This window comes from Clupea harengus, unplaced genomic scaffold (assembly GCF_900700415.2).
Source record: "Clupea harengus unplaced genomic scaffold, Ch_v2.0.2, whole genome shotgun sequence".
NCBI lineage: Eukaryota > Metazoa > Chordata > Actinopteri > Clupeiformes > Clupeidae > Clupea > Clupea harengus.
Genome location: NW_024879899.1, coordinates 1 through 14,878, shown reverse-complemented (window position 1 = coordinate 14,878; position 14,878 = coordinate 1). Strand labels below are relative to the sequence as shown.

At 41.9% G+C, this 14,878-nt stretch overlaps 1 protein-coding gene across 1 annotated transcript; it reads right to left on the bottom strand.

The window, feature by feature from the left end:
• Nucleotides 1-387: 387 nt before the first annotated feature.
• Nucleotides 388-11,584, bottom strand: flot1a (flotillin 1a). The gene is made up of 13 exons (XM_042705406.1): nucleotides 11,429-11,584; nucleotides 10,406-10,469; nucleotides 10,167-10,242; nucleotides 9,985-10,075; nucleotides 9,543-9,686; nucleotides 8,838-8,957; nucleotides 8,607-8,702; nucleotides 8,223-8,375; nucleotides 7,639-7,820; nucleotides 6,496-6,541; nucleotides 6,018-6,155; nucleotides 4,750-4,914; nucleotides 388-3,329 (listed from the first exon to the last, which is right to left on the bottom strand). The coding sequence occupies exons 2-13, from the start codon at nucleotides 10,446-10,448 to the stop codon at nucleotides 3,312-3,314; spliced, it is 1,272 nt and encodes a 423-aa protein (XP_042561340.1). The 5' UTR covers nucleotides 10,449-10,469; nucleotides 11,429-11,584; the 3' UTR covers nucleotides 388-3,311.
• Between the last annotated feature and the right edge of the window lie 3,294 nt (nucleotides 11,585-14,878).

Genomic DNA, 14,878 nt, shown 5'->3' with positions numbered 1-14,878 from the left:
GATGACTCACTGACTAAGAGGAGGAGCTGCAGTGAGCCTAGTGATGGTTTTATGGGCCAGGGGTACCTTTACCCACAATGCAGCCCACCTCTAGAACTGTCTCCGGAGCTGCAACATATCAGGGCCAAGTCCCAAATGAGTTGCCATCAAGGTATGACCACATTTGATAAACATTTTTTTAGATTAAAAGAGTGGACTTTTATACAGTCTTTTAAAAGCCAGTCTGACATTAACAATTTCAGTGTTCCCATATTTCTGTTCCCCTCATGATTACCATAGCTCTTATTCACAATAAACAAGGCCCTGAACCCTAACCCCAACTTCAACCAGACACACTAAAGGTCTACAGTATGGGAAATGACAGAATAATGCAACAGGACGCAGAACTGCAGTGGTTCAATAATCATTTTATGCAGTTGAAGAGAATATGTTCTTTTCTACAAAATACAAAGTACTCATTGATATCTCAGTGCACTAACAACAGATTGGAAACCTACATGATAAGCTGAACTCCTACTTTCAAAACCTCTAACAGATGAACAGTGTCAGATAGATAGTTAAGTAATACAACACACGTGGTCAAGACAGAGAAGACACTCCCATTTAATATGATTGGTCATTAAGTGCAAGACCGACACTCCCTGGATTTCTACCAACAGATTTTCCTCTTAGTAGGTAATTCAATCGTGGCCATTTTTTAAATAAAAGTGATTAATATGTTCAGAGAAGCTTAATGCATTAGAGCACAATATCTGTAATGTATATGTAATATTTAAACGATTTACAGTAATTATGATAAACATAAAAGAATAATCATTCACACTAAACTCTGCATCTGACGTTTCATGTCGTGAGGTACTTTAAAGCCCACAAATAAACTGTAGTGTTGATTGGAGCGATGAGGTCAACAGTATCTGCATACCTTAATACATTATCACATATTACAAATAAAACGTGGTTCTAATAGATATACAGTTTCAATCGTGACTTTCCAGCTTCAGTGATTCTGTCCCCTGAAGGAGGCGTTAAAGATCGTCAACATTTAAAATGACTAACATAGAAGAGGATAAAAGGATGAATGTTTCAATAGCTGCGCCCATGAAGTATGCACACAAGACTTTCAGAATCTGGTTTCACTCATGATCCGTTCAATAAGTCCAGTCCGGAACGTAAGTAGTCGGCATGGAAACAGGATGACCACACAGCACTGGTTTCCGAGAGCAGATGGTATGGCAAAGGTTTGGTATGAAGAGCCTGACTTTTGGACCAGCTAAAGAGTGAAGCCAGCTAGTTCAGCGCACAGGATGGTACCCTTTCTGTTTTCTTAACACTAAACTTCAATGCCGATGGTAAAAAGTTGTGACAATAATGACACAGTACATGTGTAAATAAAAATATGAATACATGGTTACATTTGCTTTGCTTCCTCAATATTCAACAGTTTGAAAGAGAAACATTTTCCCCCTATTATATATTAATTATCTTGCCCTCTTTTCCAACTTGTATTCAAAAATGTATCATCCTTTAGTATTTAAAGATTTTTTGGCAAAGTCATTTCAGATCATGTGAAACAACTGGCCAATGGGTAACTGAACATTAGCCTAATGCTAGTCTGGTGAAAAATAACATTTAGTTGTCTGCTACCTTTATGGCCTGACAATGATGACTCGCTGAATGATAATTAGAATGCATAAAATATAATCATGTCATCAAAAATAATAAATACTGGCCTATTGAAAGTAATACATCTACACTGACCCAACAATGGTAGACTGGTTGAAAATGTCACTTTTTAAATATCTGGACTCCCTGAAATTGAATTTCTACCTGCTTCAAGTTTACCTAAACGGTTGGAAATGATCAATCGCATACAACCTCAGCTTTGGATTTGGTCAAGTGACAGTAAATGTGAACTGTGTCCATTAGCTATTATTCTCCCGTAAAACAGAGTAGAGTACCACATGGAAGATTGGACTGCAAGATTACACAACACTGTCTTATAAGATGCACTTCTGGTTTGGCAGCAAGGCAATGGACATAGAGGCAGTTATGGGAGGGGGAGGGGGGCAGGGCTACAGGTCCTTGAGGCTGCTGGCACGTGGTGTTACTTTCAGTCAGGAAAGCTACAGTTATACTCCCTGACACCACGTAACCCTCATAGAGTCAGTAACTGAACAAAAGTAACAGCATTTTGAATTTGACATAGTGTTGTGAAGCCAGATGTGACTGTCACACTTGTTGTGAGTAAACATTTGGGAACAACAAAACATTTTGGTATGAAACCAGACTGATTTAAAATGCATCCACATTTAATGGTAGCATCATTCGTTCAACTAATCCTGAAATGTCAAACGTAGCACACACACTCACTAATTATATCAGCCCACATTGAGGCTTAGCTCCCAAACGGTTGTTTCCAGACATATATTATAATATATCATGTATAATATTATAATATATATTTGGTCACAAGGTACACATTTCACCGCAGTGCCAGCGTCTCAGAAGGACTGGACACACATATTTGACACCACTACGACACAAGGAATGGTCAAAGGTCAAGCAACTGAGCAAGGAGACTGTTTCTGGGGATAAGAACCACTCGATTAAAACCGTCATCCATACTACATCCATACGGGTTGGTGAAAGAACTATTCAACAGATGACCGCAAATATAACTGAATAAACATTAATGGCAAACTGATTCATAAAGTGTTAGTGTATAGTGCGTGACTCTTTTTAATCTAACTTTCTGCAGCTTCATTAATGTATTATACTTCTGTTATCTGTATGTACAGAGTGACATTGCATTATACTTATTATCAATTTCATTTATGACCATTGCATGTACCATGCCGTTACCATGGTTACAAAAATGAGCATGTCACCACAACACGTGTGCTTGCTCAAAACTCATGGCTAAATGCACGTGTCAACTGCACTGAAAATGCTCAGTAATACCATTGTGACAGAAGAGAACTCAAATAATCTGGTCAAGTTCCAGGCATACAGTTAAAAATCTACTACAGGTGCAGACAATCACCTCAGTTAGTTGATCAATAGTAGCAAAGCTTATCAAATGTCCCCAGAAACAGCCTTACTGTGCAAAGTCAAAGACAAAAGAAATGTAGGAATGTGCAGGCAAAGGGAAGAGAATAGATTGAAATTCACAGATAAGGAATAAAAGAGACATAGAAGTAAATGAGACAAGAAAGATGAGAGACAGGACAGGGAAAAACGGAGAACTGTAAGGCCGTGACTTCAATACATGCAGAGGCAGCAGACTGGTGGAGCCTGTTGGGTCGGCCTCTTCAACCGGTGCGAGCCACCTGTAGGGGAAGAATTAGAGAGGACAACTCAGTCGTACACCTGCTCATTAGTCCCACTGTGTATGGATTCCTATAATAACTGCAAGACTGAGCATGAAAGTGGCACTCGAACTGAAAGACTGTTACAGCAGCAGTAAAGAGTTTTGTATGATACCAGCTAAAACCAACAGACTTGCCTGGCAAACACCCAACAGCAGCACAGTTGGCACTGATAATACATTAGTTAGCAAGCTAACTAACTACCTTTAATGATTTATGTTTTAAAGTAAAAATCCTTAACAGTGAGTATCTATACCACAAAGCATGTGTATTTGTTAATGTAAATACTGTGGCTTGCTTACACACATTGCTTACTTACACACATTGTCCCAATAAGTGTTTTTATTACAAACATTTATGGCCTAGTATATTTCCAAATATATTTTATTTGTCTGCTAACAATTCAATGAATTCATTAATTAATGTATTCAATAATTTAAAACTTAAATATACTACTTGCAGAAGTATTCAGAACTCTGTGCTTTCCATATGTGTGAGTTCCAGACTAAGGCATATGACAAATTATTCACAAATGATCCAGATGCCACTAATTTGGCCATAACTGATTATAATAAGGTGCTACCTATGCGTGGTTAAAATGGAGATCTCCTTCTGGATATAATAATCACTCTGTCCAAGGGTAATCAGCAGTTGTGAGAGAACGGAGGAAATTAAGACTAAAGGGACAATGTGATTCAAATGCTGGAGGAAAAAGGAAAAATGCTCACAGCACACAGCACCCAGATTCTTTGAAGAAAAGGCTGTCCCCCAAACCAAGCATCCAGGGAAGACATTAACTGGTGAGGGAGGCCACCACAGCCCAGCTATCACCCTGAAAAATCTACAAATTCAGTGGCTGGAATTTGGGCGGAGGTGAAGGAGTCCACAATCTTAAAAGCTATCCATAAAACTGGACTTTATTGGAGGGTTGCAAAAGAAAGGCATTGCAGAAGATCAATATGTCTGGAGGATGTGGGAGAGAGTTGTATTGTCATGAGACCAAAATAGAGTTTTCTGGCCAATCCTAAAAGCACTACATGTGGCGTAAGTCTAACACGGCCAATGCCTGAACAAACACCATCCCAATTGTGAAATATGGTGGCGGTATCATGATGTGGGAATATTTATTTTCTGCAGGAACTGGGAAACTTTTTACAATTAAAGTGGGAAGGCTTGGGAGAGGGATTGCCTTCCAGTAGGACAGCAGAAATGTTCCTAATGAAAATACTGATTGGAAAAATATCTTTTCTAAACCAGAAAATGGTGATGATTTTTAGAGGGCGGGTGAATCCTTTTGCAAGCCACTGTATGTTCTGCATGTAGTGGGTCTGGTTATGTTTACCTCTTTATGATTCAAAAGGCACGTGTGTGTGTGGCTCACCTGGGAGATGCTGACTCCAGTGAGTTTCTCGATGGTCTCGGGCAGCCTGGTCATGATATCCAGCACTTCACCAGTCAGCTTGGCCGCGCCGATCTCCGCGCCACCGCTGGACACCATGGTAATCTTCTGAGCCTCTGCCAGGGGCCTGCTGATCTCCTCGGCCATCTAGGAGATCACACACACACACACACACACACACACACACACACACACACACACACGACCACTTAAGACATCTGACACTCAAGACCTAGGGCACAATATCACCAAATCTGACAAAAACTAAATATTCTTAAAATAGTCTCTGCCACTTAATACAGTCCATCTACATTTGCTAATTAGCAAAAGAGTAAAAACACAAAGCGATATTTATTCTGTATCTGAACTTTTCCTCTGCAAATGAATGGGCATGAATATTCCAACCCAGAAAACGGTTTGTTTGTCTCTAACCCTGCACTCCTAGTGGGAGCATGATGTTTGATCACATGCTCTAACCCTGCTCTCCTAGTGGGAGCATGATGTTTGATCCCTGGACTCAAGGACTGAAGAGTCCTCTTTTATGAAGCACTGAGTCCTGTGTATTCCTCATTCCGCTTTTAGCAGGACACACAAAGTAAAATGCTGGTCTGTGTTTGTGAAATATATGGCCTGTGATGCACAGTTACATTTGTCTTTGAGCATCTACTTTCGGTGTTCCAAAATGATGGTGATGGTACATGGGTTCCTTAACTTATACACTAGTTCTTTTGAAGGCAGTCACTCTGCTCTAACTGCTTTGGGTGTGGACTGATCTGGTGCACCTGGTGTATTTCTCCTGCTCTCGCCATCACTGTTTTTCTCTTTCTTGACACTTGCCCATTCTCCCTCTCTTATTCTCACTCCCATTCAATCACTTTCATGGCTGGTCACTCTCACACACACAAACACTTGCCCATTCTCCCTCTCTTATTCTCACTCCCATTCAATCACTCTCATGGCTGGTCACTCTCACTCGTTCACGCACACACACGCACATTCTCCCTCTCTTATTCTCACTCCCAATGAATCACTCTAATGACTGGTCACTCTCAGACACACAAACACTTTCCCATTCTCCCTCCCTCTTAGCCTCACTCCCATGTTTGGTTACTCTCTCTCTCTCTCACTCACACACACACACACACACACACACACACACACACACACACACACACACACACACAATCTTTGTGTCCCCCTACTCTCTCACTCACACAATCTTTGTGTCCCCCTATCCCCATGAGACCCACCAGTGGTATCTTCTCAAGCAGCATGTCCACCATGGCTCCCTCCTTGTACTCATTGAAGGCCTCTGCCTTCTTGGCCATCTGTTGAGCCTCGGCGCGACCCTTAGCCTCCACGGCAAAGGCCTCGGCTTCCCCCCTCACCTGAGAGAGAAAGAGGGAGAGGTTTGACAGACGTCACGGTGGCAAGAGAGTAGTTCGGTTGTACTGTCCTCACTTTGTTAGATTATATTGTTCCGACAGTACATTAAGGATATGTCCTCATTAAGTACTGGAAAAACGTCACTCCACCACACAATTTGTATGCTTTTAACTTAATAATTTATGTAACTCAAGAGAACCATCAGCACAGCTGTGCATAAAAAAAGGAAATGATTCTACTCAATTGTTTTTTTTGTATAGTAACATTAACCATAGAATCTATTTCATCTGCGATCACATGATGCTGGTTGCCTGCATGATGACATCAGCTTGTCTTACTCACCTTGATGGCTTCAGCGTCAGCTTCTGCCTCCATGATGAGCTGCAGACTGGGATCGAGACAGGAGGGGGAGACAGAGAGAGAATTCAGAGGAAGAAAAACAGCTCATGTGAACAATACTGGAGTAGCAGGTAATAGGTTGAGTATGAAGTATGAGCGGCACGACTTTTCTCAACTGTTTCTGGCTAATTTGACCCTGAGGAACAAAACTAGGGTGCTGTTGTTTACTGTCACCCGAGCCAACATTGAGATTTTGCCACGCCCTTTTAGCACGCGTGCTCGTCCGTATCTCAGCTTCTGAAAGTCGTAGACACTTGAATTTGGTCTCAAAATGACCGGAATACGCATGTTTATATGTGCACTATGAAGGTTTCTAGGCTCTAAAACCTTTACCTTTCGAGATATTCAAGATTTTTTGGGGGGGATATTCGCGTGGGGTGCAAAAAGCTTCAAATCTTGAATGTCTTGAATATCTCAAAGTAAAGGTTTTACAGCTTAGAAACCTACATAGTGCATATATAAACATGCCTATTAGGTCATTTTGAGATCAAATTCAAGTCTGAGATACAGATGCGCTGGAGGTGCGCTAAAAGGGTGTGGCAAAATCTCAATGTTCGCTCGGGTTACAGTAAACAACAGCACCCTAGTTTTGTTCCTCAGGGTCAAATTAGCCAGAAACCGTTGAGAAAAGTCATGCCGCTTATACTTCATACTCAACCTATAGGCTGCTACTGGACAAGGCAAAGAGCAAAAGAAAAAGAAAACCTCTGCAGCTGCCATTAGGCACATTTTCTATCTTCCGAATCTCTTTTCATTCATCTGTTTCCTTTTTTTCAATGTTTAGGATTATTTTATTTGTTTAATACCCTACATTTATTATTATTCATAATAAGTATTGTAATTGTTGTAGTAGCAATGCTGGAAACAGTATTATGTAAAAGTACACTTATTTAACAGCTAAGGATGTTTTTTCTTTGACAGGAAGATTTGATTGACTGTCTACTAAAGAAACAAGCTGAACAAGGTTTACTCTCTCTCACTCACACACACACACACACACACACACACACACACACACACACACACACACACACACACACACACACACACAATGTCTGTCTACCACTCCCTCCTCCAGGGACTCACCGGTTTGCCTCTGCCAGCCTCTCCAGCCGGTAGCGCTCGGCATCAGCGGGCCTCTTCACCTTGGCCTCCAGCTCCATCTCGCGCCGCAGGATCTCCTGCTCCTGCAGCACGATCTGCTGCGTGCGCTCCACCACCTGCACCTGCATCTTCTCCTCCTCGATGCACTGCTTGGTCTTGGCCACCTGGGAGGGGGGCACAACAACTGACATGCTTACACATGCTCTCCACAGTAAGTGGAGCTGACCCAGGTGTAAGCTATGCACCCATATCTTGTAGGGTGTTTCTGATAACTAGGGTCATGCACCCCCTCTTTTAAACCTGGGAAGAGTTTGGAAACCTTTGGAATTAGATTACAAAAACTGTTTTACACAGCTGTAATGACGAGACATTCATCTAGTTTGTCCTTAAAAGGCCCCTTAGCCAGCGCAGGGGAAAATGTCAACCACATTTGACATGTGGAATATGTTGTTATCCGTCATGTTTAATGCAGAGTAGATGATCAGCTGTATTTAACTTGAATTTGAATTGTGTGCATAATAACTAATAATGTAGTAGAACTGTATGTTAGATGAGAATGACTGTACCTGCAGCTGGTAGGCCATCTCAGACTCCGCCTTCTTGGTGTTGACCTCAATATCATAGGCAGCCTTCTTCAGCTCGTAGTCCCTCTGGGCTTTGGCCATCTGGATTTCATTCACATACTGTGCAGAGACTTTTTCCTGCATGGCATGGGCTTCCTACACAGGAGGAAGGGAGGAGGAGGCGGGGAGGAGAGAAATGAATGGCAGATGGAGACTGAGAGGACCCTTACTCTTATTAAACTTTTAGGCACGCTGAGCCTCTAAACCAGAAAAAAAGAGGCACGCTAAAAATATGTCTGAGGAGTTAAAAAAGTGTAAATGCAGAGATTTAAATGCAACAGGCAAAGATGCAACCCATAATAAGGGAAGCCCAGAGAAAATACTTACTCTGATTACAGCATCCCGTTTGTACAGGGCCTCACCAATACGAGCATCTTTCTGGACCTGCGCAGTACGAGCTTTGCCAAGAGAGTGCAGGTATTCCTGAGGAGAGGAGAACGTATATTTTACTATTAGTTTTCAGCTAAAAAGGCACAAAAAAAGTGCCAACTAAAATGATTTCTGCACTCAATGTAAAATGAATATCAGCTGTGTGACATTACAAATGTAAATGGTAACCTGGTCATCGTGCACATCTTTGAGTGTGTAGCTGACCACACTGATGCCCATGTTGACCAGGTCAGAGGAGGCCACCTTGAACACCTCCTCCGAGAACTTCTTACGGTCCTTGTAGATTTCCTGTTTGGAGAGTTTGTTTGAATAGATGCTCACAAGATAGTGCACACACAAGATAGCCAACACAAACGTTTGCGTAAACTTTCCGTCAACAAGCCAGTTGCTGAAATACTGGGTATGGTAATGGTGTGTGTAAATCTATTGCAGCAACCTATTTTGTGTTTGGATCTACAGCAAATGTTGTGCTTTCCATGCCACATCACTGCAGGTAAATGTAATGCTCATGCTAATCCTTATGATTAACATAACTTGACAAAGACATTGTAATCAATTCCAGATTCGCAGTTCATCAAAGAATTATGATTTAATCATATTATGACCAAAGAATTGTGATGAAATCAGATACCTGGTAATTCCCACCCGACTTGGCTGTTCAGCTCTGTTCGTTCCCGTTCATTGAAGACTTGGTTACATGCCTTCTACTAACCTCTACAATAGACTGTAGTCATGACACATTAGGATTGGGATTATAAATTTGGATGCCGGGAACAGCTAGGATCGCCATTTTATTGTTCCTTGGTTTCAGTTCTCCAAGAGTGATGTGGCAACTGCCTGGTCCCAGGTTTTGGTGTGTTGGCCACTGCCTACCTCCACTGTCAGATGAGCAATGATGGCGCGCTGGTGTCCCTCCAGTGTCTCCAGGGCGATATTGGAGATCTCCCCCTCTGACTTCCCCAGGAACATCTGACAGGCTGCAGCCAGCATCTGCTTATTCTGGCCCTGAATCTTGACCTACAAGGTCAAATAAGGTAACATGGACCAGGATGATTCCGATTATCATGGCCTCCTAAAGGATCTAGTTGTTGTCAGAGGATGAATCAAGGACTGACAGCCAATCCATAGCATACTATTATAGAAACATACAAGGATCATGTTGCAAATACTCTTGAGAGCATCTTTGTGGGCCTTAACCGTCTACTATGATCACAACAAAATGCAGTGTAAATCAATATTAACAGTGGAAAACAGGAAGTGCAAGAGATATTGACTGGCAGACAGACGTATAGATTAAGTGATTGAAATAAGATACCTGTGCAATGCCTGTAACAGAGATGGGCACTCCATGGCGTGTGTACACTTTGTCACTTTTCACATTCAAAGTCAGAGTGTTCAGGGAGATCCTAGAAGAGAAGGAGGCAAAACATGCATTTCAAACTGATGTTTCCTATCGCCCCACATACGCCCAAGGAAATGTTAAGACTGATACAGTACCTCTGTATCTGCTGTACACAGGGGATCACAAACACTCGCCCACCAGAGATCATGTCAGGCGGAGAGCGGCAGAACCCTGAGGAGGAATGGAGTGTGAGTGAGCGAGAGAGAGAGAACAGCCAGGCATAATATCATTATATTTGATTCCAAAGACATGGGGACAACGTACAAACAAGGCATGATTAGTGCATTTAACTCCGCTGAATTCAATGTTATGGGACTGAAACGCAGTGATTTACCTGACACCACCATAGCCTCATTGGGACCACATGTAAAGAACATCCTGATGCTAGAAGTAACAAGCTGTATCAAAAGAAAACACGTAAATGTTTATTTTTTAGATTTAAATAAAAGTATTTCACACATATTATATCAAAGATAAGATTAAAAGAGCTGAAGTGAAAAACAAACAAAATCCTAATAGCCCACAATGCGTGATCATACACTATATGGAAATATGAGGAATAGCTTTATTGAAGGTATATTGTAGCCTATGCCAGAATAACATCCAGTAAAAAACATTTTCTGAGTTTGATGCCACAATGAATAGGCTACATGTTTCTGACCGCACCTAAGGATCATATCAAGGGATGCCATTGGCATAGGTCCATCTGATGCAGTGTTTTGGTAAATGAGTCCAAGAACTTGCCACCGGACAATGCACTGTGGTCTAGAAATTTCTGTCACTAGTGTTGAACTTTGAACTTCATCCTTTCCCTTTCTTGCCTAGGCTACTTTTAACTCGTAGCGTCCACACTCAAGAAATCCTGTCAAATCGATAGCTTATTAGAGGGATGCCATTTTACTCCAGGGTAGACGATGAGGGAGACGTCCCGAGTGTCACAGTTGCGCTATTGCTGGTGATGTTAGAACTCGATTGCATTTTGAATTGCAGCAAGTCAGTCGCACACACACTCGGAAAGCCAGGGCCACCTAATACAATAATTGAATCTAAATGCTGCGCAATAGCGCATTTCTGCCTGTTGACACTGACAACAAACTACCGCTGATCAATGCAGGCTATGCACATACTCATCATAAGCATATGCATGAGATGACAAATCCACACCCGTCCATCCATGACGTGTAAACAAAAAAGGCTGAAAGTCACGACAAAATCCAACCTTTCATATTATGCAGATTATTATACCGAGCCGTCGTCGACAGGGATAAGTAACAAGGTGTTTGTATGCGCCATTGTCGTGGTCTACGTTAAGATAGCGTTACATTTCTGTTGTCTGGAACTAAGATTGATTACGTACCAGTCGATGGCTTTATAGGTAGTCTGCAGAACTGAGTGGTGGCAATGTTCGTCAGATTATTCCAACAGCGCTCCGGTCAGAAAAGACAGCTGTAGGATCAGATCCCAAACCCAATGATGGTAAAATAGAGACAGCCTGCTTGGAAAAACATTTACTCTCCGCCCATGTAAGAAACGTGCGCTCGCCATCTAGCGGCATGGTGATGAAGCAACAGTTTCATCTTTATTGAAGAGGATTGGGGTTTAATCATAGGCGTGATAGATAGATAGATAGATACGTAGATAGATGGATACTTTATTAATCCCGAGGGAAATTTAGGTCATCCAGTAGCTTATACACTTAACTCACAAACATACATACATAAATCACAGTAAAAAACAAAAATCATAGGGAGAACATGTTCACAGGGAGTGGGGTGTATACAGATACAGGATAGATCTGTCCCTATATTACAGTGTGCATTGATTGTGACGGTGTTGATGTCCACGAGGAAAGTAGTGCAAAGAGTGCAGAGAGATAGTGTTCATGCGCTTGTGTGGATAGTGCAAAGATAGAGTACTTGTGCTTGTGTGTGTGAGGATAGTGATAGAGAAAGTACCAAGTCTCATGGCACAAGCAAGACAGATTACTTTATGTATGTATATATATATATATGTGTATGATAATGGCTGTGGAAAAATACATATTATATACAACTCAACCTCAAGCATAAGCATTTATTGTAGACCCCTCAGGGCCAGTCTTAGAGGCATATCTGATCTGCCAGAGCATTTCATCTTGAAAAGATGAAAACGTATTCAATCAAAATTACACTCCAAATTAAAGTTATACTTCTAATACCCAAACGGTATTCTATTTTAAATATATTTCAAATAGTGTTTCTTTCACTAAACTGCTGGAGCAAGGTGTTATGAGACAATAGTGGCCTACCGCTTACCTTTGTGTAAAGTTGTCTAATAAATGCTTAAAGTGTCTTAAATACAGTGCCTATGTCATGAAGAAGGCTTATATTTGCTACCTCATTGTTTGTAATAACACAGTTCCTCGTGACTGTAATATCGTGTTCAAGTTAGTGTGGTAACTCTCCAGTCTCGAGCCTCTCTACTGAAGGCCTACTGTAACAGCCATAGACCTGTGTATGTCTATGGTAACAGCACCGTTCCAGCTGGCACTCCCTCCTGACTTCCGGCCCCTTTCAGTTTCGTAGAGAAACCCCTTCTCTTATCGCCTGAACCAATCAATGCCGGAGATCCGCTGGGCTACGGCGTTCTGAGCCTATCGCAGGATTCAGCCTCGCTCTGGCAAGTATCCAGAGATATAAAGCCTTTGTCCCGCCTCATACGTCTGCCATCTGTACATCTCATAGTGGTCAGTGGGTCAACAGCGTGGACGCAGTGGTATCAGTCACATTACATCTTCTTAGTGAACTAAAACTTTAACACAGTCGTACAAAATGAGGGAGATTGTGCACCTTCAAGCTGGCCAGTGCGGTAATCAAATTGGAGCGAAGGTAAGCACCCGAGGCAATTTAAACTGTTATGGGATTTTCTATAAAAAGTAGGCCTAATTATTGTGTATTTTATCCGCTGACAGTATGTGTTGACCTGGAAAGTCTGTTGGACACAATTGTTGCGGACAATGGACTTAAACTTTTTCAAGTAGCCTACAAAAAAATCCTTATAGCCAAGCCAAAAAGATTGAATTGAATTGAATTGTATTGTGTCGAGGCGGAACGTTTTCCTATATAAATGTCATCACTTGTAGGCTATTGTCACTGTCAGGACTTCGGAGTGGACTTTTTACTTTCACAGCCTACTTTCTGTAAATTGTTAAAAAGGGAAAAACATTTGTGGAGACACCGTTTCTGAAGAGTTGTGGCAAGTTGGTGACTGGACTGAATTAACGGTAATGTTAGTTTTCGGCGTTATCTTCGGGTGTGATTTGGTCTGCCAATAAGCCTGCTAGGCTACTTAGCACAGATCATATGCATTAAATTAACGGGCTGAATTTACGATACATTTTAGTTAGTTCTTCTATGTCTCCCGAGTAAAAGTTGTCAATTGAAATACAACTTTGCTATAGGCCTAAATTAGGCTAGTTCAATAACCATTAAACTATGAAAATGAGAAAATCGAATTCTGTGCCAAAAATAAGCACTGAAACAGGGTTTTAATAAAAAAAATACAGCTGAAACGTTCTGGTCTATAGCCTATTTAGTAAAAAAAATCACTGGGTCGAAACTTAGAAAAGTCTTATGGTAAAATATCTAACCCCACTGTTTTATCTGATCCACTGGTACATAGGCTACATGGTAGAGTTTTACTTCACTGAATCACGGACTTCGGTCAGAGAGGGTGACATTTCCTCTAGACAGACACTTTATTAACTGCGGCTCTGACACGGCAAAATCATGCCATGAAATAGTAAATCAGCAGCACTTTGAAAAGCGCAAGATATGCCCCATATTCTGGCCCGGTTGCGCGCATTGGCTGCAGGACCGGGCGTATTCGCGTCTAAGAAAGAACTGACTGCTTCTCAGTTCTGTTTTCACGACATTTTTCACTTCGTTTGACAATAGCCGTTTAAATGGATGCCAGTGGGTCGTCTCGCTCTCGCTCAACATAGCGAATCAGTGTCTGTCAAGACAAAAAAAATCAGTTGTCCAGCGAGGGGGAGGGAAATGTGCTGATGCAAGAGGGGAGGACGCCAGCGAATGGCGCTGGGGCACAAAAGAAAGAGGGAGGGTAGAGAAGGGGAGGATGGGGGGAGGGGAGCAGATAAATGCGGAGAGGATGAAGTCATCTGAAAGATGATAGAATGTGTCGGGCCAATTGTTGGATCGAAATTTTTTGAAGTAGCTGTCATTGTGTCTGCGGCGTGTCCATGTTTTCCACCGGTGGCTGGGAACGCATCACGTGACCCAAACTGTATCCTTAGGAATTTGATTTATGTCGCCACAGTGGCAGGGTTTGTTCCGTTAGAGTGTCATAATCTTACCATCAGATACAGACATAGTTTGAGCAAAACCTTGCCTGCTGAGATTATTAAACACACCAATATAATCAGTACTGCTTCAGTATTACTAAAAAGTCTAATTTGTTGGCCTCCACCTTGGTCATTGGGCATAACACTAGGACCGAGTAGACAAAGGGGAGCTCGAGTCACGGACCCTTGGTCTAAGAGCTGATGTGAGGGACACAGGTCACCTGTCATATTAGGTCTTGAGCTGCCTGCCGTTATTGCCATGGTCCCTTCACACTGCATCCATATAGGTTCCCCCCCCCCCTCTTTGTGTGTCTCTCTCAGATTAAGGTCACTTGATTTGGTATGTGGAACTGTCTGAGCCAGTTTCTTAATTAAGTTTCATCTTAATGTCTTGCCCTATAAGTTCTCTTCAGTCCTGCCTCAGATTTTGTTGTGCTCCTCCCACTACAGGGATTCTCTCTCTCT